Source organism: Procambarus clarkii, chromosome 40 (genome assembly GCF_040958095.1).
Source record: "Procambarus clarkii isolate CNS0578487 chromosome 40, FALCON_Pclarkii_2.0, whole genome shotgun sequence".
NCBI lineage: Eukaryota > Metazoa > Arthropoda > Malacostraca > Decapoda > Cambaridae > Procambarus > Procambarus clarkii.
In genome coordinates this window covers 41,427,106-41,449,804 of record NC_091189.1, presented here as the reverse complement: position 1 = coordinate 41,449,804, position 22,699 = coordinate 41,427,106, and the positions used below count along the sequence as shown (strand labels likewise).

At 42.7% G+C, this 22,699-nt stretch overlaps 1 protein-coding gene across 1 annotated transcript in view; it reads left to right on the top strand.

Moving 5' to 3' along the window:
• Nucleotides 1–22,699, top strand: part of LOC123753629 (uncharacterized) — a gene marked incomplete at its 3' end in the record, with an annotated part of 181,328 nt that overhangs the window by 145,526 nt on the left and 13,103 nt on the right. Inside the window, 1 exon segment of the mRNA XM_069338600.1 lies at nucleotides 17,808–18,416. Coding sequence (XP_069194701.1) covers nucleotides 17,826–18,416 — 591 coding nt within the window.

Genomic DNA, 22,699 nt, shown 5'->3' with positions numbered 1-22,699 from the left:
CGAGCTCTCCTTCCTATCCCCTTCCCCCTCCCTACCGGCCCCCCCTCCCCAGGCTCCCCTCCCCTCCCCAACCCCTGACCTCCTTGCCAATCCACCCCAGTTTCCCTTTTACCCCAACCCGTGACATCCCACCACATGCCCCTCCAGCTCCCCCATTACATGCCCCAACTAACCCCCAACTCCAGACCCCCTCAGCCGTATCATGTCAGACCCTCCTAGCCCCCCTGTTCCAGATCCTCTCAGCCCCTTCACACCCCAGAACCCCCCCCCCCCAGGTCCTCCTTCCTAGGCTCACCCATCCCACACATCCCTTGCCCCCCAACTCAAGCGGAATCAGCAGAAACTGAGAATGGACAGAAGAGTGTCAGCTTCAAGGTCATGTACTCGAACATAAATGGGATTACAGACAAGGCTAGTGAACTTAGGGAAAGAACACAAGAAGTAAACCCAGATGTAATTGAACTCACAGAGACAAAACTCTCAGTAATCATAATGAATGTGGTGTTTCCACAGGACTACACTATAATAAGGAAAGAGAGGGAAGGAAGGGGAGGAGGCGGAGTGGCTCTACTGATGAGAAAGGAATGAAGTTTCAAGGAGATGGTTATTCCGGGCTGCAAAAGGCTCAGAGACTTCATAGCAGGTACCATGACAATGGGAGGACCAAGAGTAGTAGTAACAGTGATATATAATCCACCACCAAATGAAAGAATCCCCAGGCAAGAGTATGACAGAAACAACATGGCAGCTAACATTATCATTGAGAGAGCAGCCGCTGCTGCCTGTAGAAACCGATCCCATCTGCTCATAATAGGGGACTTTAATCACGAAAGGATAGACTGGGAAAACAAGGCACCACATAGAGGTGAGGAAACATGGAGAGCGACATGTTAATTTCATCAACATGTTTCATCATGTTGATGAAATTAATACCCTATTAATGCCACCTCACCCCATCCACCTCACTAAAATGTAGATATAAAATCGGAGATGCGTAAGTTCCATTCAGTTGTGTATTTGTAAACTAAAGTCTTTGAAAATGTAATAAGTTTTACGAAACGCGCTCGTGTCGCGTCAGACTAGAAATAAAAATGAATTTTGGAGAATTGATTTTTGATTTACCTCCAACAGTGAAAAGAAATATACGAAAGATTGAGAAAATTCGTGTTAGAATTATTAATCTTACTTTTTCGGTCATATTTAATAATATATATATATATATATATATATATATATATATATATATATATATATATATATATATATATATATATATATATATATATGTGTGTGTATTCACCTAGTTGTGTTTCTGGGGATTGAGCTTTGCTCTTTTGGCCTGCCTCTCAACTGTTTACTAACTACATTTTTTTTCCCCACAAACCCCAGGAAGCAGCCCGTAACAGCTGACTAACTCCCAGGTACCTATTTACTACTAGGTAACAGGGGCATTCAGGGTGAAAGAAACTTTGCGCATTTGTTTCTGCCTGGTGCGGGAATCGAACCCGCGCCACAGAATTACGAGTCCTGCTCGCTATCCACCAGGCTACGAGGCCCCCCTCATAGGTAGGTAGGTGTGTGTGTGTGTGTGTGTGTGCTCCTGATGTGTACACCTGTCATATGTTGTAGCAGGTGTGCTGTGAGAACACTTGTGCCGCGCGCTGGATGAATGAATGCCAAGTATTTTAAAAATATAAATGAATAATATTGTATAAAAGTGGCAGAACACTGCAGGATGTGATGTATGTATATATTCTGTCAGCATCCTGTACAATATTTTGTGGCTAGCCAAGGAACTTTTGCGTGACGGGTTCTCTCAGTCCGTCCCTGAGGTGACCGGCACGGTGGCTGTGACGGTCCCGTCACTCATCAGTGAGTGACGACGCCAGAATATTGATCTTTTCTTCAGTGCGCAGCTTTTGGCGTATTTCTTGAGGATATTGCTACTTGGAAGAGGACAGTGTACACGCTGATTGGGGTTAATGAATGGGTCGGTGTATATCTATACAAATAACAATGGAAATGTTCGTTTGTTCAAAATCGCTAATCTCCGAAAGTTCTTCACCGATTGCTTTGAAATTTTCACACAACGTTCCATTCGCATCCGAGCGTGTTTTATATACATACTATATAGATGTCACGTCTGTGACGACAAAAAAAAAATAGTTTTTCTGAAAAACTGTATTTTTCATGTGAGGGAAATCTTCGAAACCTCTTTACAGATTGCTTTGAAACTTTGACATAACTTTGCTTTCGAATTGGCGAGTTTTTTTTATATACCTACTATATAGATGCCACACCTGTGACAGGAAAAAAACATGCTGTTTTTTAAAAACAGTGCCATCTGGTGCACATAATAGCAACATACACGCTATACTCAATATGTCACGAATTCCATTTCAATGTTTCCGATTGCATTAATAAATTTTATTTTCGTAGATTTCGATTTATTTAATTCTTTATTGAATTAGTTTTGTGTGACATTGTGTTGGAATTGAGCTGTGTTGTTTACCATATTGTTCATTTTGTGAGTATAGTTTATTTTTTATTTTTTTCATTTTTTCATTTCATTTTTTAACTTTTTTCTTATATTTCAGTGATGGGAACATCAGATCACTTGATGTTCCCATTTTTCTGATGGAAACATCAGACCATTTGGGAAGGCATCGGACGAGGGAGTGGGGAATGGTGGGGATGACTGAGGGACAGGGGAGGTTGCTGTGGCTCAGCAACGCGTGGCCGGGTACTGCTAGTATATATTTTTATATATATATATATATATATATATATATATATATATATATATATATATATATATATATATATATATATATATATATATGGAGTCTCAGGAGACTATGGAGTTGCGCTCTGGTTGTCGGTCTTGCTATAAATAAATATATATATATATATTTTTATAATATATATAATATAATATATATATATATATATAAATATATATATATACATATATATATATATATATATATATATATATATATATATATATATATATATATATATATATATATATATATATATATATATATATATATATGTCGTACCTAGTAGCCAGAACGCACTTTTTGGCCTACTATGCAAGGCCCGATTTGCCTAATAAGCCAAGTTTTCCTGAATTAATATATTTTCTCAATTTTTTTTCTTATGAGATGATAAAGGTACCCATTTCATTATGTATGAGGTCAATTTTTTTTTATTGGAGTTAAAATTAACGTAGATATATGACCGAACCTAACCAACCCTACCTAACCTAACCTAACCTATCTTTATAGGTTAGGTTAGGTTAGGTAGCCGAAAAAGTTAGGTTAGGTTAGGTTAGGTAGGTTAGGTAGTCGAAAAAACATTAATTCATGAAAACTTGGCTTATTAGGCAAATCGGGCCTTGCATAATAGGCTGAGAAGTGCGTTCTGGCTACTAGGTACGACATATATATATATATATATATATATATATATATATATATATATATATATATATATAAATAGAGAGAGAGAGAGAGAGAGAGAGAGAGAGAGAGAGAGAGAGAGAGAGAGAGAGAGAGAGAGAGAGAGAGAGAGAGAGAGAGAGAGAATGAGTGAGTGAGAGGCCAAAGTCCATTCCATGCACCCGCCAAACCCCCTGTTTATGAAGTAAAACCGGTTTACACATTACTCACAACTGATGACGTTCGAATAGTTTCGGAACAAGTGCTTCACTGACGACTTTTGTTCGAACCACAACGCTGTAAACAGCCCGTCCTCCAAACAAAGATCCAAAAGTGATTCCGTGCACCCGCCAACCCCCCTGTTTATGAATGAAAAGCAGTTTTCACACGACTCATAACTGCTGACGTTCGAACATATCCGGAACAAGTGCTTCACTGACGAATTTTGTTCGAATCACAACGCTATAAATGCTTCACCCACGTACTACAAATAAAAATAATCGCCAACAGAACCTACACACCTAACCTAACCTATGCCAATATATGCTCAATATGCTAATATATTATAATAATAATTTATATTTGAGAAAATTCCCGTTTTGAATGAACAGCATGTTACAATTTATGAATGCATCTGTGGGGTCGACCGCTGGATGGAATAGACTTGAGTCGAGGACGGGTTGTAGCCCGTCCTCATTCAACCCGTCCTTAAACCAAGTCCATTCCATCCAGAGGTCGACGTCAAAGACGCATTCATAAATGTAAATATGCTGTTCATTCAAAATAGGAGCCATCACCTTTCAATAAACACATTGTTTACGTATGTTTTCATCAATGGACCACGCCAGGAGCATAACGTAAACAAACACCACGTGGCGCTCCCTGTGCCACCCTCCCACTTGCTTATGAATGGGCTCATTGAGGGAGTAGATGGGCGTAAATAATAGCTCATTCGTTCGTTGATGGTTGCGCTACTTGTGAATGAATTGGTTTGTAGTGGCATAGTGATAAGAGTTGAGGTAGTAGTAGTAGTAGTAACGGATGGTCGTTGTTTTGACGTCATTTATGTACTAGATACTACTCTTGTCGCGGAAGTTAATACTATTACGCGGTAGATTATAAACGGTGTTAATATTTCTGCTACTAATATTGCTTCTGCTAAAACTACCGTTGCAACAACTGCTGCTGCTACTATAATTACTACTACTGCTGCTGCTGCTGCTGCTGCTGCTCCTCCTCCTGCTGCTGCTGCTGCTGCTCCTGCTGCTGCTGCTCCTGCTGCTGCTGCTGCTCCTGCTGCTCCTCCTCCTGCTGCTGCTGCTGCTGCTGCTGCTCCTGCTGCTCCTGCTGCTCCTGCTGCTGCTCCTGCTGCTGCTCCTGCTGCTGCTCCTGCTGCTGCTCCTGCTGCTGCTGCTGCTCCTGCTGCTCCTCCTCCTGCTGCTGCTGCTCCTGCTGCTCCTCCTCCTGCTGCTGCTGCTGCTGCTGCTACTATACTACCACTTCTAATAAGATTGATGATAAACGTCTACTACTATAGCACCATGTTTGCTGCTACTGTTGTTGCTCCTACCACCACTACTACTACTAGAAATACTATTACAATTACTACTGTTGTTACTACTACTACTGTTGTTACTACCACTACTACTGTTACTACCACTACTACTGTTACTACCACTACTGTTGTTACTACTACTACTGTTGTTACTACCACTACTACTGTTACTACCACTACTACAGTTACTACCACTACTGTTGTTACTACTACTACTGTTGTTACTACCACTACTACTGTTACTACCACTACTACTGTTACTACCACTACTGTTGTTACTACCAGTACTGTTGTTACTACCACCACTGTTGTTGCTACCACCACTGTTGTTACTACCACCACTGTTGTTACTACCACTACTGTTGTTACTACCACCACTGTTGTTACTACAACCACTACTGTTACTTACACGACTGTTGTTACTACCAGTACTGTTGTTACTACCACCACTGTTGTTACTACCACCACTGTTGTTACTACCAGTACTGTTGTTACTACCAGTACTGTTGTTACTACCAGTACTGTTGTTACTGCCACCACTGTTGTTACTACCAGTACTGTTGGTACTACCAGTACTGTTGTTACTACCACCACTGTTGTTACTACCACCACTGTTGTTACTACCACCACTGTTGTTACTACCACCACTGTTGTTACTACCAGTACTGTTGTTACTACCACCACTGTTGTTACTACTACTACTGTTGTTACTACCACCACTGTTGTTACTACCAGTACTGTTGTTACTACACCACTGTTGTTACTACCACCACTGTTGTTACTACCAGTACTGTTGTTACTACCAGTACTGTTGTTACTACCAGTACTGTTGTTACTACCACCACTGTTGTTACTACCAGTACTGTTGTTACTGCCACCACTGTTGTTACTACCACTACTGTTGTTACTACCTGTACTGTTGTTACTACCAGTACTGTTGTTACTACCACCACTGTTGTTACTACCACCACTGTTGTTACTACCAGTACTGTTGTTACTACCACCACTGTTGTTACTACCACCACTGTTGTTACTACCACTAGTGTTGTTACTACCACCACTGTTGTTACTACCACTACTGTTGTTACTACCACCACTGTTATTACTACCACCACTGTTATTACTACCACCACTGTTGTTACTACCACCACTGTTGTTACTACCAGTACTGTTGTTACTACCAGTACTGTTGTTACTACCACCACTGTTGTTACTACCACCACTGTTGTTATTACCACCACTGTTGTTACTACCACCACTGTTGTTACTACCAGTACTGTTGTTACTACCAGTGCTGTTGTTACTACCACCACTGTTGTTACTACCACCATTGTTGTTACTACCACCACTGTTGTTACTACCACTACTGTTGTTACTACCACCACTGTTGTTACTACCACCACTGTTGTTACTACCACCACTGTTGTTACTACCACCACTGTTGTTACTACCAGTACTGTTGTTACTACCACCACTGTTGTTACTACCAGTACTGTTGTTACTACCACCACTGTTGTTACTACCACCACTGTTGTTACTACCACCACTGTTGTTACTACCACCACTGTTGTTACTACCACCACTGTTGTTACAACCAGTACTGTTGTTACTACCACCACTGTTGTTACTACCACCACTGTTGTTACTACCACCACTGTTGTTACTACCAGTACTGTTGTTACTACCACCACTGTTGTTACTACCAGTACTGTTGTTACTACCAGTACTGTTGTTACTACCACCACTGTTGTTACTACCACCACTGTTGTTACTACCTCCACTGTTGTTACTACCAGTACTGTTGTTACTACCAGTACTGTTGTTACTACCACCACTGTTGTTACTACCACCACTGTTGTTACTACCATTACTGTTGTTACTACCACCACTGTTATTACTACCACCACTGTTGTTACTACCAGTACTGTTGTTACTACCACCACTGTTGTTACTACCAGTACTGTTGTTACTACCAGTTCTGTTGTTACTACCACCACTGTTGTTACTACCAGTACTGTTGTTACTACCACTACTGTTGTTACTACCACCACTGTTGTTACTACCACCACTGTTGTTACTACCACCACTGCTATTACTACCAGTACTGTTGTTACTACCAGTACTGTTGTTACTACCACCACTATTGTTACTACCAGTACTGTTGTTACTACCACCACTGTTATTACTACCACCACTGTTGTTACTACCACCACTGTTGTTACTACCACCACTGTTGTTACTACCAGTACTGTTGTTACTACCACCACTGTTGTTACTACCAGTACTGTTGTTACTACCAGTTCTGTTGTTACTACCACCACTGTTGTTACTACCAGTACTGTTGTTACTACCACTACTGTTGTTACTACCACCACTGTTGTTACTACCACCACTGTTGTTACTACCACCACTGCTATTACTACCAGTACTGTTGTTACTACCAGTACTGTTGTTACTACCACCACTATTGTTACTACCAGTACTGTTGTTACTACCACCACTGTTGTTACTACCACCACTGTTGTTACTACCAGTACTGTTGTTACTACCAGTACTGTTGTTACTACCACCACTGTTGTTACTACCACCACTGTTGTTACTACCAGTACTGTTGTTACTGCCACCACTGTTGTTACTACCACTACTGTTGTTACTACCAGTACTGTTGTTACTGCCACCACTGTTGTTACTACCAGTACTGTTGTTACTACCACCACTGTTGTTACTACCACTACTGTTGTTACTACCAGTACTGTTGTTACTACCACCACTGTTGTTACTACCACCACTGTTGTTACTACCACCACTGTTGTTACTACCACCACTGCTGTTACTACCAGTACTGTTACTGCCACCACTGTTGTTATTACCAGTACTGTTGTTACTACCACCACTGTTGTTACTACCACTACTGTTGTTACTACCACCACTCTTGTTACTACCAGTACTGTTGTTACTACCACCACTGTTGTTACTACCACTACTGTTGTTACTACCAGTACTGTTGTTACTACCACCACTGTTGTTACTACCAGTACTGTTGTTACGACCACCACTGTTGTTACTACCACTACTGTTGTTACTGCCACCACTGTTGTTACTACCAGTACTGTTGTTACTACCACCACTGTTGTTACTACCACTACTGTTGTTAATACCACCACTGTTGTTACTACCAGTACTGTTGTTACTACCAGTACTGATGTTACTACCACCACTGTTGTTACTACCACCACTGTTGTTACTACCAGTACTGTTGTTACTACCAGTACTGTTGTTACTACCACCACTGTTGTTACTACCACTACTCTGGTTGTTTCTGGTTGATGGGGTTCTGGGAGTTCTTCTACTCCCCAAGCCCGGCCCGAGGCCAGGCTCGACTTGTGAGAGTTTGGTCCACCAGGCTGTTGCTTGGAGCGGCCCGCAGGGCCACGTACCCACCACAGCCCGGCTGATCCGGAACTTCTCTTAGAAAACCGTCCAGTTTTCTCTTGAAGATGTCCACGGTTGTTCCGGCAATATTTCTTATGCTCGCTGGGAGGACGTTGAGCAACCGCGGACCCCTGATGTTTATACAGTGCTCTCTGATTGTGCCTATGGCACCTCTGCTCTTCACTGGTTCAATCTTGCATTTTCTTCCATATCGTTCACTCCAGTACGTTGTTATTTTACTGTGTAGATTTGGGACCTCACCCTCCAGTATTTTCCATGCGTATATTATTTGGTATCTCTCTCGTCTCCTTTCTAGAGAGTACATTTGGAGAGCTTTGAGACGATCCCAATAATTTAGGTGTTTTATCTCGTCTATGCGTGCCGTATATGTTCTCTGTATTCCCTCTATTTCAGCAATCTCTCCTGCTCTGAAGGGGGAAGTGAGTACTGAGCAGTACTCGAGACGGGACAGCACAAGTGACTTGAAGAGTACAACCATTGTGATGGGATCCCTGGATTTGAAAGTTCTCGTAATCCATCCGATCATTTTTCTGGCTGTCGCAATATTTGCTTGGTTATGCTCCCTAAACGTTAGATCGTCGGACATCATTATTCCCAAATCCTTTACATGCTGTTTTTCTACTATGGGAAGATTCGATTGTGTTTTGTACCCTGTATTATGTTTCAGATCCTCATTTTTGCCGTACCTGAGTACCTGAAATTTATCACTGTTAAACATCATGTTATTTTCTGCTGCCCAATCAAAAACTTTGTTGACATCTGCTTGTAGTTTTTCAATGTCTTCAGCAGAGGTAATTTTCATGCTGATTTTTGTGTCATCTGCAAAGGACGACACGAAGCTGTGGCGTGTATTTTTGTCTATATCAGATATGAGAATAAGGAACAGTAGCGGTGCAAGGACTGTACCTTGAGGTACAGAGCTTTTAACATCGCTTGGACTCGATTTCATCTGATTGACTGTTACTCTTTGTGTTCTGTTCGACAGGAAATTGAGTATCCAGCGTCCTACTTTTCCAGTTATTCCCATTGACCTCATTTTGTGAGCTATGACCCCATGGTCACATTTGTCGAACGCCTTTGCAAAGTCTGTGTATACAACATCTGCATTTTGCTTTTCTTCTAGGGCTTCTGTGATTTTGTCATAGTGGTTGAGTAACTGTGACAGACAGGATCTTCCCGCTCTAAATCCATGTTGTCCTGGATTGTGCAATTCATTGTTTTCCATAAAACTAGAAATTTGATTCCTAATCACTCTTTCATACACTTTTATTATGTGTGATGTTAGTGCAACTGGCCTATAATTTTTTGCCAAGGCTTTACTCCCCCCCTTGTGCAACGGAGCTATATCTGCAGATTTAAGTGCTGCTGGTATCTCCCCTGTATCCAGGCTCTTTCTCCATATTACGCTGAGTGCTCTCGCTACTGGTACTTTACATTTCTTTATGAATATTGAATTCCATGAGTCAGGCCCAGGAGCTGAGTGCATAGGCATATTATCAATTTCTCTTTCAAAGTCTTCCGAGTTTGTGGTAATATCCGTTATATTATCTGCAGCTTGAATGTCATTCATAAAGAAGCTGTCTGGGTCATCAACTTTCATGTTGTTTATTGGTGTGCTAAACATAGCCTCATACTGGCTTCTTAGAATTTCACTAATCTCTTTGTTGTCCTCTGTGTACGTACCTTCATTTGTAATTAACGGTCCAATACTGGTCGAGGTTTTGGATTTTGATTTTGCGTATGTGAAAAAATATTTCGGATTTTTCCTTATCTCTTGTATAGCTTACTGTTGTTACTACCAGTACTGTTGTTACTACCACCACTGTTGTTACTACCAGTACTGTTGTTACTACCACCACTGTTGTTACTACCACTACTGTTGTTACTACCAGTACTGTTGTTACTACCACCACTGTTGTTACTACCACTACTGTTGTTACTACCACCACTGTTGTTACTACCAGTACTGTTGTTACTACCACCACTGTTGTTACTACCACCACTGTTGTTACTACCACTACTGTTGTTACTACCACTACTGTTGTTACTACCACTGCTGTTGTTACTACCAGTACTGTTGTTACTACCACCACTGTTGTTACTACCACTACTGTTGTTACTACCAGTACTGTTGTTACTACCACCACTGTTGTTACTACCACTACTGTTGTTACTACCACCACTGTTGTTACTACCAGTACTGTTGTTACTACCACCACTGTTGTTACTACCACTACTGTTGTTACTACCACTACTGTTGTTACTACCACTGCTGTTGTTACTACCAGTACTGTTGTTACTACCACCACTGTTGTTACTACCACTACTGTTGTTACTACCAGTACTGTTGTTACTACCACCACTGTTGTTACTACCACTACTGTTGTTACTACCACCACTGTTGTTACTACCAGTACTGTTGTTACTACCACCACTGTTGTTACTACCACTACTGTTGTTACTACCACTACTGTTGTTACTACCACTGCTGTTGTTACTACCAGTACTGTTGTTACTACCACCACTGTTGTTACTACCACTACTGTTGTTACTACCACCACTGTTGTTACTACCACTAGTGTTGTTACTACCACCACTGTTGTTACTACCAGTACTGTTGTTACTACCACCACTGTTGTTACTACCACCACTGTTGTTACTACCACCACTGTTGTTACTACCAGTACTGTTGTTACTACCACTATTGTTGTTACTACCAGTACTGTTGTTACTACCATCACTGTTGTTACTACCAGTACTGTTCTTACTACCACCACTGTTGTTACTACCACTACTGTTGTTACTACCACTACTGTTGTTACTACCAGTACTGTTGTTACTACCACCACTGTTGTTACTACCACCACTGTTGTTACTACCACCACTGTTGTTACTACCAGTACTGTTGTTACTACCACCACTGTTGTTACTACCACCACAGTTGTTACTACCAGTACTGTTGTTACTACCACCACTGTTGTTACTACCACCACTGTTGTTACTACCACTAATACTGTTACTACCACCACTGTTGTTACTACCACCACTGTTGTTACTACCAGTACTGTTGTTACTACCACCACTACTGTTACTACCACCACTGTTGTTACTACCAGTACTGTTCTTACTACCACCACTGTTGTTGCTACCACCACTGTTGTTACTACCACCACTGTTGTTACTACCACTACTGTTGTTACTACCACCACTGTTGTTACTACCACCACTGTTGTTACTACCAGTACTGTTGTTACAACCACCACTGTTGTTACTACCAGTACTGTTATTACTACCACCACTGTTGTTACTACCAGTACTGTTGTTACTACCACCACTGTTGTTTCTACCAGTACTGTTGTTACTACCACCACTGTTGTTACTACCAGTATTGTTGTTACTACCACCACTGTTGTTTCTACCAGTACTGCTGTTACTACCAGTACTGTTGTTAATACAAGTACTGTTGTTACTACCACCACTGTTGTTACTTCCACTACTGTTGTTACTACCACTACTACTGTTACTACCACCATTGTTGTTACTACCACCACTGTTGTTACTACCACCGCTGTTGTTACTACCACCACTGTTGTTACTACCAGTACTGTTGTTACTACCACCACTGTTGTTACTACCACCACTGTTGTTACTACCACCACTACTGTTACTACCACCACTGTTGTTACTTCCACCACTGTTGTTACTACCACCACTGTTGTTACTACCAGTACTGTTGTTACTACCAGTACTGTTGTTACTACCACCACTGTTGTTACAACCAGTACTGTTGTTACTACCAGTACTGTTGTTACTACCAGTAATGTTGTTACTACCACCACTGTTGTTACTGCCACCACTGTTGTTACTACCACCACTGTTGTTACTACCACCACTGTTGTTACTACCACCACTGTTGTTACTACCAGTACTGTTGTTACTACCACCACTACTGTTACTACCACCACTGTTGTTACTACCACCACTGTTGTTACTACCACCACTGTTGTTACTACCACCACTGTTGTTACTACCAGTACTGTTGTTACTACCACCACTACTGTTACTACCACCACTGTTGTTACTACCACCACTGTTGTTACTACCACCACTGTTGTTACTACCACCACTGTTGTTACTACCAGTACTGTTGTTACTACCACCACTGTTGTTACTACCACCACCGTTGTTACTACCAGTACTGTTGTTACTATCACCACTGTTGTTACTATCACCACTGTTGTTACTACCACCACTGTTGTTACTACCACCACTGTTGTTACTACCACCACTGTTGTTACTACCAGTACTGTTGTTACTACCAGTACTGTTGTTACTACCAGTACTGTTGTTACTACCAGTACTGTTGTTACTACCAGTACTGTTGTTACTACCACCACTGTTGTTACTACCACCACTGTTGTTACTTCCACTACTGTTGTTACTACCACTACTACTGTTACTACCACTACTACTGTTACTACCACTGACCTGTAGTTCAGTGCCTCCTGCCTATCACCCGTCTTGTATATTGGGACTACATTGGCCGTCTTCCAAATTTTTGGCAGTTCACCTGTTATCAGTGATTTGTTGTACACCATGGAGAGGGGTAGGCACAGAGTTTCTGCTCCTTCCTTTAGAATCCATGGTGAGATTCCATCCGGGCCTATATATAGGCCCGGATGGAATGGATGCCTTTGTCACGTCCAAATCTAGCAGATGCTTCCTCACCTCCCCACTGGTAATCACAAACTCCTCTAGTGGTGTCTGGGTTGGTGTTCCCTCTCTAATCTCTGGGACTTCTTCTTGCTCTGAGGTGAAGACCTCCTGGAATTTCCTTTTGAGTTCCTCGCACACTTCCTTGTCGTTTGTTGTGAATCTTTCTGCCCCTATCCTTAGTTTCATTACCAGTTCCTTCGCTGTTGTTTTCCTCCTGATGTGGCTATGCAGCAGTTTGGGTTGGGTCTTTGCCTTGCTCGCTATGTCATTTTCATATTGCCTCTCTACGTCTCTTCTCACCCTGACGTATTCATTCCTGGCGCTCTGGTATCTTTCTCTGCTCTCTAGTGTTCTGTTGTTTCTATAGTTTCTCCACGCCCTTTTACTTAGCTACTTTGCTAGCTTACAACTCTGATTAAACCATGGGTTTCTCTTCTGCATTTATTTTTTTTCCTTTTGGACTGAGACGAACTTGTCTGCTGCCTCCTTACACTTCTGTGTAATGTAGTCCATCATGTCTTGAACCGTCTTTCCTCTGAGCTCTGTTTCGCAAGCTATTTCAGTTAGGAATTTTCTCATCTCCTCATAGTTTCCCTTCCAGAATGCCGGAAGGATGCGTGTGTGTGTGTGTGTGTACTCACCTAGTTGTGTCTTCAGGATCGAGCATTGACTCTTGGATCCCGTGTGTGTGTACTCACCTAGTTGTACTCACCTAATTGTGCTTGCGGGGGTTGAGCTCTGGGTTTTTGGTCCCGCCTCTCGACCGTCAATCAACAGGTGTACAGATTCCTGAGCCTATTGGGCTCTATCATATCTACACTTGAAACTGTGTATGGAGTCAGCCTCCACCACATCACTTCCTAATGCATTCCATTTGTCAACCACTCTGACACTAAAAAAGTTCTTTCTAATATCCCTGTGGCTCATTTGGGCGCTCAGTTTCCACCTGTGTCCCCTTGTGCGTGTGCCCCTTATGTTAAATAGCCTGTCTTTATCTACCCTATCAATTCCCTTGAGAATCTTGAATGTGGTGATCATGTCCCCCCTAACTCTTCTGTCTTCCAGCGAAGTGATGTTTAATTCCCGTAGTCTCTCCTCGTAGCTCATACCTCTCAGCTCGGGTACTAGTCTGGTGGCAAATCTTTGAACCTTTTCCAGTTTAGTCTTATCCTTGACTAGATATGGACTCCATGCTGGGGCTGCATACTCCAGGATTGGCCTGACATATGTGGTATACAAAGTTCTGAATGGTTCTTTACACAAATTTCTGAATGCCGTTCGTATGTTGGCCAGCCTGGCATATGCCGCTGATGTTATCCTCTTGATATGTGCTGCAGGAGACAGGTCTGGCGTGATATCAACCCCCAAGTCTTTTTCCTTCTCTGACTCCTGAAGAATTTCCTCTCCCAGATGATACCTTGTATCTGGCCTCCTGCTCCCTACACCTATCTTCATTATATTACATTTGGTTGGGTTAAACTCTAACAACCACTTGTTCGACCATTCCTGCAGTTTGTCTAGGTCTTCTTGAAGCCTCAAACAGTCCTCTTCTGTCTTAATCCTTCTCATAATTTTGGCATCGTCCGCAAACATTGAGAGAAATAAATCTATACCCTCCGGGAGATCATTTACATATATCAGAAACAAGATAGGATCGAGTACAGAGCCCTGTGGGACTCCACTGGTGACTTCACGCCAATCGGAGGTCTCACCCCTCACCGTAACTCTCTGCTTCCTATTGCTTAGATACTCCCTTATCCACTGGAGCACCTTACCACCTTGTGTGTGTGTGTGTGTGTGTGTGTGTGTGTGTGTGTGTGTGTGTGTGTGTGTGTGTGTGTGTACTCACCTAGTTCTCACCTAGTTGTGTTTGCGGGGGTTGAGCTCTGGCTCTTTGGTCCCGCCTCTCAACCGTCAATCAACAGGTGTACAGATTCCTGAGCCTATCGGGCTCTGTCATATCTACACTTGAAACTGTGTATGGAGTCAGCCTCCACCACATCACTTCCTAATGCATTCCATTTGTCAAACACTCTGACACTAAAAAAGTTCTTTCTAATATCTCTGTGGCTCATTTGGGCACTCAGTTTCCACCTGTGTCCCCTTGTGCGTGTTCCCCTTGTGTTAAATAGACTGTCTTTATCTACCCTATCAATCCCCTTCAGAATCTTGAATGTGGTGATCATGTCCCCCCTAACTCTTCTGTCTTCCAGCGAAGTGAGGTTTAATTCCCGTAGTCTCTCCTCGTAGCTCATACCTCTCAGCTCGGGTACTAGTCTGGTGGCAAACCTTTGAACCTTTTCCAGTTTAGTCTTATCCTTGACTAGATATGGACTCCATGCTGGGGCTGCATACTCCAGGATTGGCCTGACATATGTGGTATACAAAGTTCTGAATGATTCTTTACACAAGTTTCTGAATGCCGTTCGTATGTTGGCCAGCCTGGCATATGCCGCTGATGTTATCCGCTTGATATGTGCTGCAGGAGACAGGTCTGGCGTGATATCAACCCCCAAGTCTTTTTCCTTCTCTGACTCCTGAAGAATTTCCTCTCCCAGATGATACCTTGTATCTGGCCTCCTGCTCCCTACACCTATCTTCATTACATTACATTTGGTTGGGTTAAACTCTAACAACCATTTGTTCGACCATTCCTTCAGCTTGTCTAGGTCTTCTTGAAGCCTCAAACAGTCCTCTTCTGTTTTAATCCTTCTCATAATTTTAGCATCGTCCGCAAACATTGAGAGAAATAACACTGTGTGTGTGTGTGTGTGTGTGTGTGTGTGTGTGTGTGTGTGTGTGTGTGTGTGTGTGTGTGTGTGTGTGTGTGTGTGTGTGTGCGTGTGTGTGTGTGTGTGTGTGTGCGTGAGTGTGTGTGTGTGTGTGTGTGTGTGTGTGTGTGTGTGTGTGTGTGTGTGTGTGTGTGTGTGTGTGTGTGTGTGTGCGTGTGTGTGTGTGTGTGTGTGTGTGTGTGTGTGTGTGTGTGTGTGTGTGTGTGTGTGTGTGTGTGTGTGTGTGTGTGTGTGTGTGTGTGTGTGTGTGTGTGTGTGTGTGTGTGCGTGCAGTGGGACCGTGTCGGATAAGCTTGGCTTCCCCCTGTTGCCAGATACATCATTTCATCATCCTTAATCACTCACGCTAAACGAACATGATATATATATATATATATATATATATATATATATATATATATATATATATATATATATATATATATATATATATATATATATAGCCTTATGCTAATATGACCTATCTTGAGATGATTTCGGGGCTTAGCGTCCCCGCGGCCCGGTCCTCGACTAGTCCTCCTTTTTGTTCCACACCCCCAGAAAGCAGCCCGTAGCAGCTGTCTAACTCCCAGGTACCCATTTATTGCTAGGTAAACGGAGCATCAGGGTGAAAGAAACATTTTGCCCATTTGTTTCCACCTCCACCGGGATCGAACCCGGAACCTCAGGACTACGAATCCGAAGCACTGTCCACCCAGCTGCGCCCTGGCTTAGTGCTAACTCTTGTTAACATTGCCAAAGGTTGTGCGAATGATTACAAACACGTGAAGGTAGTATCGCCTCCTCTGCCACACTGTGGCTGCTGTTATTTTGTTATTAACATCTTTATTGACAAAATTAATTACAATTTTGCCTAATCTGAGGATTTCAATTAAGTCTTATTAAAGTGAGGATAATGCTGGTATTCACTGTCACGCAGGACAGAGGGTCATACACAAGACAATAGGTCTAAACTGTAGGCTGAAGCACATATATATCATGGTTACAATCAATGTTTTAATGTATGGATATGTGAAAACAACTTTCTATTGTGCACTGCCACACAAGGGCAGGGATGGGTTCATAAGTGATGCAGCTTAGAAGTAATATAAATAACAATTGTTCTTCATTCTTTAAAATGGACAAGCTAATGTTGGATATATTGTTAGGATGTCGTCCAGAACACCTGAGTCAAAAAAATAGTTACACAGTTGGTGGTACAATAGGCCAGGAGGTCTAAAGTCCTTTACGGTTTCACATTCATCAATATAGTGTTCTAGTGAATGCATTAAAGGTTTATCACAGGGTTTACAATCTGAGTATTCTGGTAGTGGCTCAGCCTCACTAACCTGCCAGATGTGTCTATGGCCAAGGCGAATTACCCCAATGTCTACATCACATTGCCTGGTCCGGTTACTGTGCTGACCATACAAATACCTATTATTACAAAACTTGTCATAACTTTTAATACTGCAGCTTTCAGTTCTTTGGGCATTTCTTAGTTCTTCTAAATCTGAATTTTTTTCTTAAATTTGTATGTTTCTAATAATTGCATCAGATAGTCCAAAGTCATAATCAGGGTTTTCTTTCCTGCAAGCCTCATTGGCCAATTGATCTACAAAGTCATGTTTTCCAACTCCAACATGGGATGGGATCCACACAAGTTTTATACAAGAGTTATTATCATTAGCAAAAATTCCATTCCATTTAATATTACAAGCTACTTCAGACATACACTGTTATGGGTTATTTAAGGACTGTAGAGCACTTTTAGAGTCACAGAAAATCACTCCACCACCATTGATCTTAAGGTGTTCAGTGGCTAGTGTGTGTGTGTGAGTGTAGAACATCCTTTATTTGTTTCAGGTTGTGTGTTTGTTGACGATGCGCGTGGAGGAGTGTTCAACCAACAACCACACCGACAACGGCCAGCCAGACAACAACCCGCCCCCCAGTCTCAACCAAACTACCAGACCAACCACCCAGGAAGGTTATCTCGTCCCCACCACCACCACCACCAACACCCCTACCACCACCACCACCACCACCACCAGTCCCAGCACAACCACCACCACCACCAGTTGCAGCACAACCACCACCACCACGTCTGCGTCACCCATCCCCTCAACCGCTATGGGCGTCATAGCTCGTGTCAACTTGGGGTCGTCAAGGGGTCCCCCTCTCCCCCACAACCCCCCTCAGGGAACCAGCTACACTCTACCCCCTGCCCCTGGGGTCCACATCGTCCCTGCGGGGACCAACGACCCCACGACGACCACTGCTGACCCCAGGGAGACCTCTAGAGACCCTCTGGTGGGACATAGAGCCGAGAACAGTCGTCAGGGCCGTGCACCCGTGCACCAGGGCCGTGCCCCCGTGCCCGAGGGCCGTGCCTCCGTGCCCCAGGGCCGTGCCCCCGTGCCTGGGGTGACCACAACACTGGCCCACAGGGAGGGAGAGAGACTCGCTGCTCTGGTAAGTTTCATTATAGTTTTCTAACTCACTGATCGTGACACAATATTTGTTAATATGTTCACCGTAACTACCCCAGCCCACACCTGATCTGGTCTGATGGTTAGGTTAGGGTTATCACCAGGATGACGTGATGAGTGTCAGTATAAGTCGAGGATGAGGTGAAGAGTGACAGTATAAGTCGAGGATGAGGTGAAGAGTGTCAGTATAAGTCGAGGATGAGGTGAAGAGTGTCACTCCTTCTATTTGCCCTGCTCCTGTGCCAGGTAAGTTACGGGGTCACCATAGCCCGTGCTACTTGGAACTTGTTCCGAGTAGCTGAATCTATAACAACAACAAGAGTGTCAGTATAAGTCGAAGATGAAGTGAAGAGTGTCATTGTCATTCAGCACCGCTCCTGTGTCAGGTAAGTTCACTACGGGCTCACCATAGCCCGTGCTTCTTGGAACTTTTTAATCCTAGTAGCGGAATCTTCAACAACAACAACAACACCAACAACGAAGAGAGTCAGTATAAAACAAGAGCCAAACCTTTTACTCACAGTTACAGTAACAAACAGCGCACTGTTTGTAACAGTGACCTCCACAGTACACACACACACATCACTTCCTCAGCAGCTCATTTAGTGCAGTGCGACATATGTCCCTCCAAGAAATGTCTCTTCTGACCATCCTTCTGAAATTATTAACGTCAGAAGGACACAGTGTTCTCGTAGCAAGAGCAAGGAAAATTGCTGGAGATGAAATGAATACTGAATCACAGGATAATCCTACTCCTCACACTGAGCCACCGTGCCAAATTGTTGAAACGGAAAAGCAAATAAACGAAAAAGAACGGAAGAATCGCCTAAAGAAACCAATCTAGAGGCCAGCCACAACCCAAGAGCAGCCCCCAAACCAATGCCAAGGACCATCTTCAAAAAGAAAACACCAGTAGTTGGTCCCACTTATGCTTACATTGCCGCACTGGAAAAGGATCATCAAGGATCAGATCTCAGAGCCAAACCTGACATTAGAGGCAGATATAACATATCCACAGGTATTCCAGATATAATTACAAACCTCAGGAATACAGAAGACCTAGTTGAACTGAAACCAGAGGAAAAAATCACGAAGATTTTTCGTAATTTTGTTAAATAGACTGTACAACATTTCCCGGCTGAAGTTCATGCAAACAGACTCTTATAATGCCCAAATGTCACAACGGCGGAAAGGTGTAAGCATGACAATGTTGAAACAAGACAGGTTCTTGTAACAATAAAAGGACCTTGCATCAACACTCTGAGTGTTCAGTCTAAGACTATATAATCCAGAGCCCATGCACTGTTACAGATGTCAGCGCTTCGACCACCATAAAGATAGCTGCAGTGACCCGTAACGATGTGGAGTATGCAGCGAGCTCCTCAACACCGACATATGGTAAAATCTGCATAAAGAAGGCAAACCAACAAAAACAAAATGTCCAAACTGTGGGGACACACATCACATCTGGAACAAACTTTATCCAGAAAGGGTAAAAATAATAGAAGCTTTCGGATCTACCCAGCAACCCAAAGTCACATCTTGTAGACCACAATCGACCAGACTCCTCTGTAAAAAGCCAGTGGTACACTCCTCGGCTTCTCTGAATAAATGAAGATCAGCACCAGACTAATGCACCAATTGCTTCTAGTCTGAGCAAGAACAGGGCCTCCAATAACTGGAGAAAACAAAGCACTGCTCCACAAAGCAACAACAACCGAATAGATCAGGGCAGCAAAAGGAATACACCTGCTATTGCTTCCAAGACCTCCCAAGTACGAATGACGATCTCTACATCATCAAATGCCCCAGTAGCTGGATGTAGCAAAGACGCTAGGACACGACCAAGAGTCTCCTCACCAACCAAGACAAATGAAAGGAAGCCAAAGGCATATCAAGTGACTACTGTTCCAATGGTTATTGTCTCCCTGACAGAGACCTTCAGCAAGATGCTTGACAAAACATTCCAAGCACTGGAACCGACCAATCCCTCAGTCAAGAAAGGAAATGATATCAAAGTTCAAAAAACAATCTACTGAACTTATTTCTTCCACACTTCTAACTAAGATCCCTACCTGATAAGGTTGACGAAGTAGAAGTTGAAGAAGGTGACGAAACTGAATTGTTTCAGCACCCAATAGCAGTCTCCACTCCAGCCAAGAAGACACAAGCCGTCGGGGAAATCAGCACTTTAGAAATTACCATGACTCAATGGATTCAACTCTAACAGAATAATGGACAATCTGCTTTATCAAAACAGATTGGACAAAGTTTCAGGAATCTCTCGAAACTTGGCACCAAAACTACACTCCTCCTGACAACACTGAAGAAATGGAATTTTTTTTTAGTAAATGTAATACATAGAGCAGCAAATCACGCCATCCCCAAGAGGAAAACAATTACCCAACAACACAAGGACCATTGGTATTACTGTGATAGGATCAAAGAGCTACATAACAGACTAAATCGTGCACGAAAGAATTTCATAAGAGATAGAACCATAGCTAATGTAGGATTTCTTAGAGCTGTCCGAGATCATCTGCATGAAGAAACAGCAAAAATCAGAGAAGAAAAATGGTTCGAGTGGTGTGCCAAGCTAAATCAGCATTCATCCTTGGGCGACATCTGGAGGCAGATCAACAAGGCCAAAGGAAAATCGCCTCCTGCTCAGCCGCACCATGTTCATCCAGAGCATGGAGCAGAAATTTAGCAAATCTATTTGCTTCAAGAGCCAGTTCCACTCAACTTCCTCAAGCAACTCTGACTCACCAACAAAGACTTCAAGCAGCAAGATGGAAAAAAATAGATGATGCTTTAGCCTTACCTGACGAACTAGACCAACCTTTCAATCTGAAAGAACTCAGAAGTGCTACAAAGAAAACTGAAAATACAGCTTCAGGCGAGGAAAATCACTTACAACATGTTGGCTAAGATAGGAGAAAAGGGTGAAGAAGCCTTCTTGAGTCTCATCAACAGAGTATAAGTGACAAGAACTCGACCACTCTCTTGGAACAGTGCAATTATAGTTCCCATTCCAAAATCTAAAGACCCAGGAAATCCAAGACTCGTTTCATTTACAAGCTGTCTGGCCAAATGTGCAGAAAGAATGGCTCTTAATAGAACTGAATTTGGTGCAATGGAAGGCCAATCCACTACACCAAAATATGTTTGCTTACAGAAAAGGTGTTGGAACCACAGAATGCCTTACCTCCATCCTGGATCAAATCAATGACAAACCTGGAATCCTTATTTTTCTAGACCTTGAAAAAGCCTTAGAGTTAGCCAGTGCTCCAGCTACACTGTGCTGCCTTGTGGATAAGGAAATCAAAGAGAAGCTAAAGTCAAATCTCAAGGAAAAACTTCGACCTCAAAGAGGCTGGAAAATGGGACTCCGCAGGGAGGAATGCTAAGCCCCTTCCTCTTCAACTGTCTCATAGAACAATTCATGAAGCTCAAGTTACCAAAAGCCAAACTTCTTAACTACGCAGACGACTGTGTGGTCATCATCAATGGCAAAGGCGCAAGGAACCATGCGCAAAAATGCCTAGATATTATCAGCAGGGAAGCGGAACGCATAGCAGTGAAAATAAACAGCAATAAAACAAAAGCAATGGCCGTTAAAATGAGAACTCAAGACATCAGACTGGCAATACAAGGACATGAAATTGAGTGGGTTACATATTTTCAATACCTAGGAGTCATAATAGACAACCAGTTGAAATTCACACAAGAAATTGAATATCTTCGTCAACGTTGTAAAGCCAGAAACTCAGCTTTGCGCTCCCTGACAAGTCTTAGAGAGGGTGCATCTCTACCAGTACTCAAAATGTACTACGTTCAAGCAGTTAGGTCACTCATTGACTATGCTGCTCCTGCTCTTACATCCCTCAGTGATAACCAATGGGAGAAGCTGGAAGTGTCTCAAAATGATGCTCTGAGAACAATGCTGGGAGCACCTATATGGACGCGTAGAGAGAACCTTAGAATGGAAACCAATTTACCAGCATTACAAAACAGGATCAAACAAGGATAGCCACCATAGCAGCAAAACTTGTTGGAACAACCGCCAGACTGTCAATCAAAGATAACATACACAGATCACTTCACAGAAACCTTCAATATAGAACAAGTGCATGACGGATAATCTGGTCAAAATTCTAGAGAAAGTGGACTTGAAATGGATCATTAAAAACAAAGGAGAAGATAGACCATATCAACACTTTCGGCAGCCTCCTCCATGGGAAGAATCGAATCTAAAGATAATCA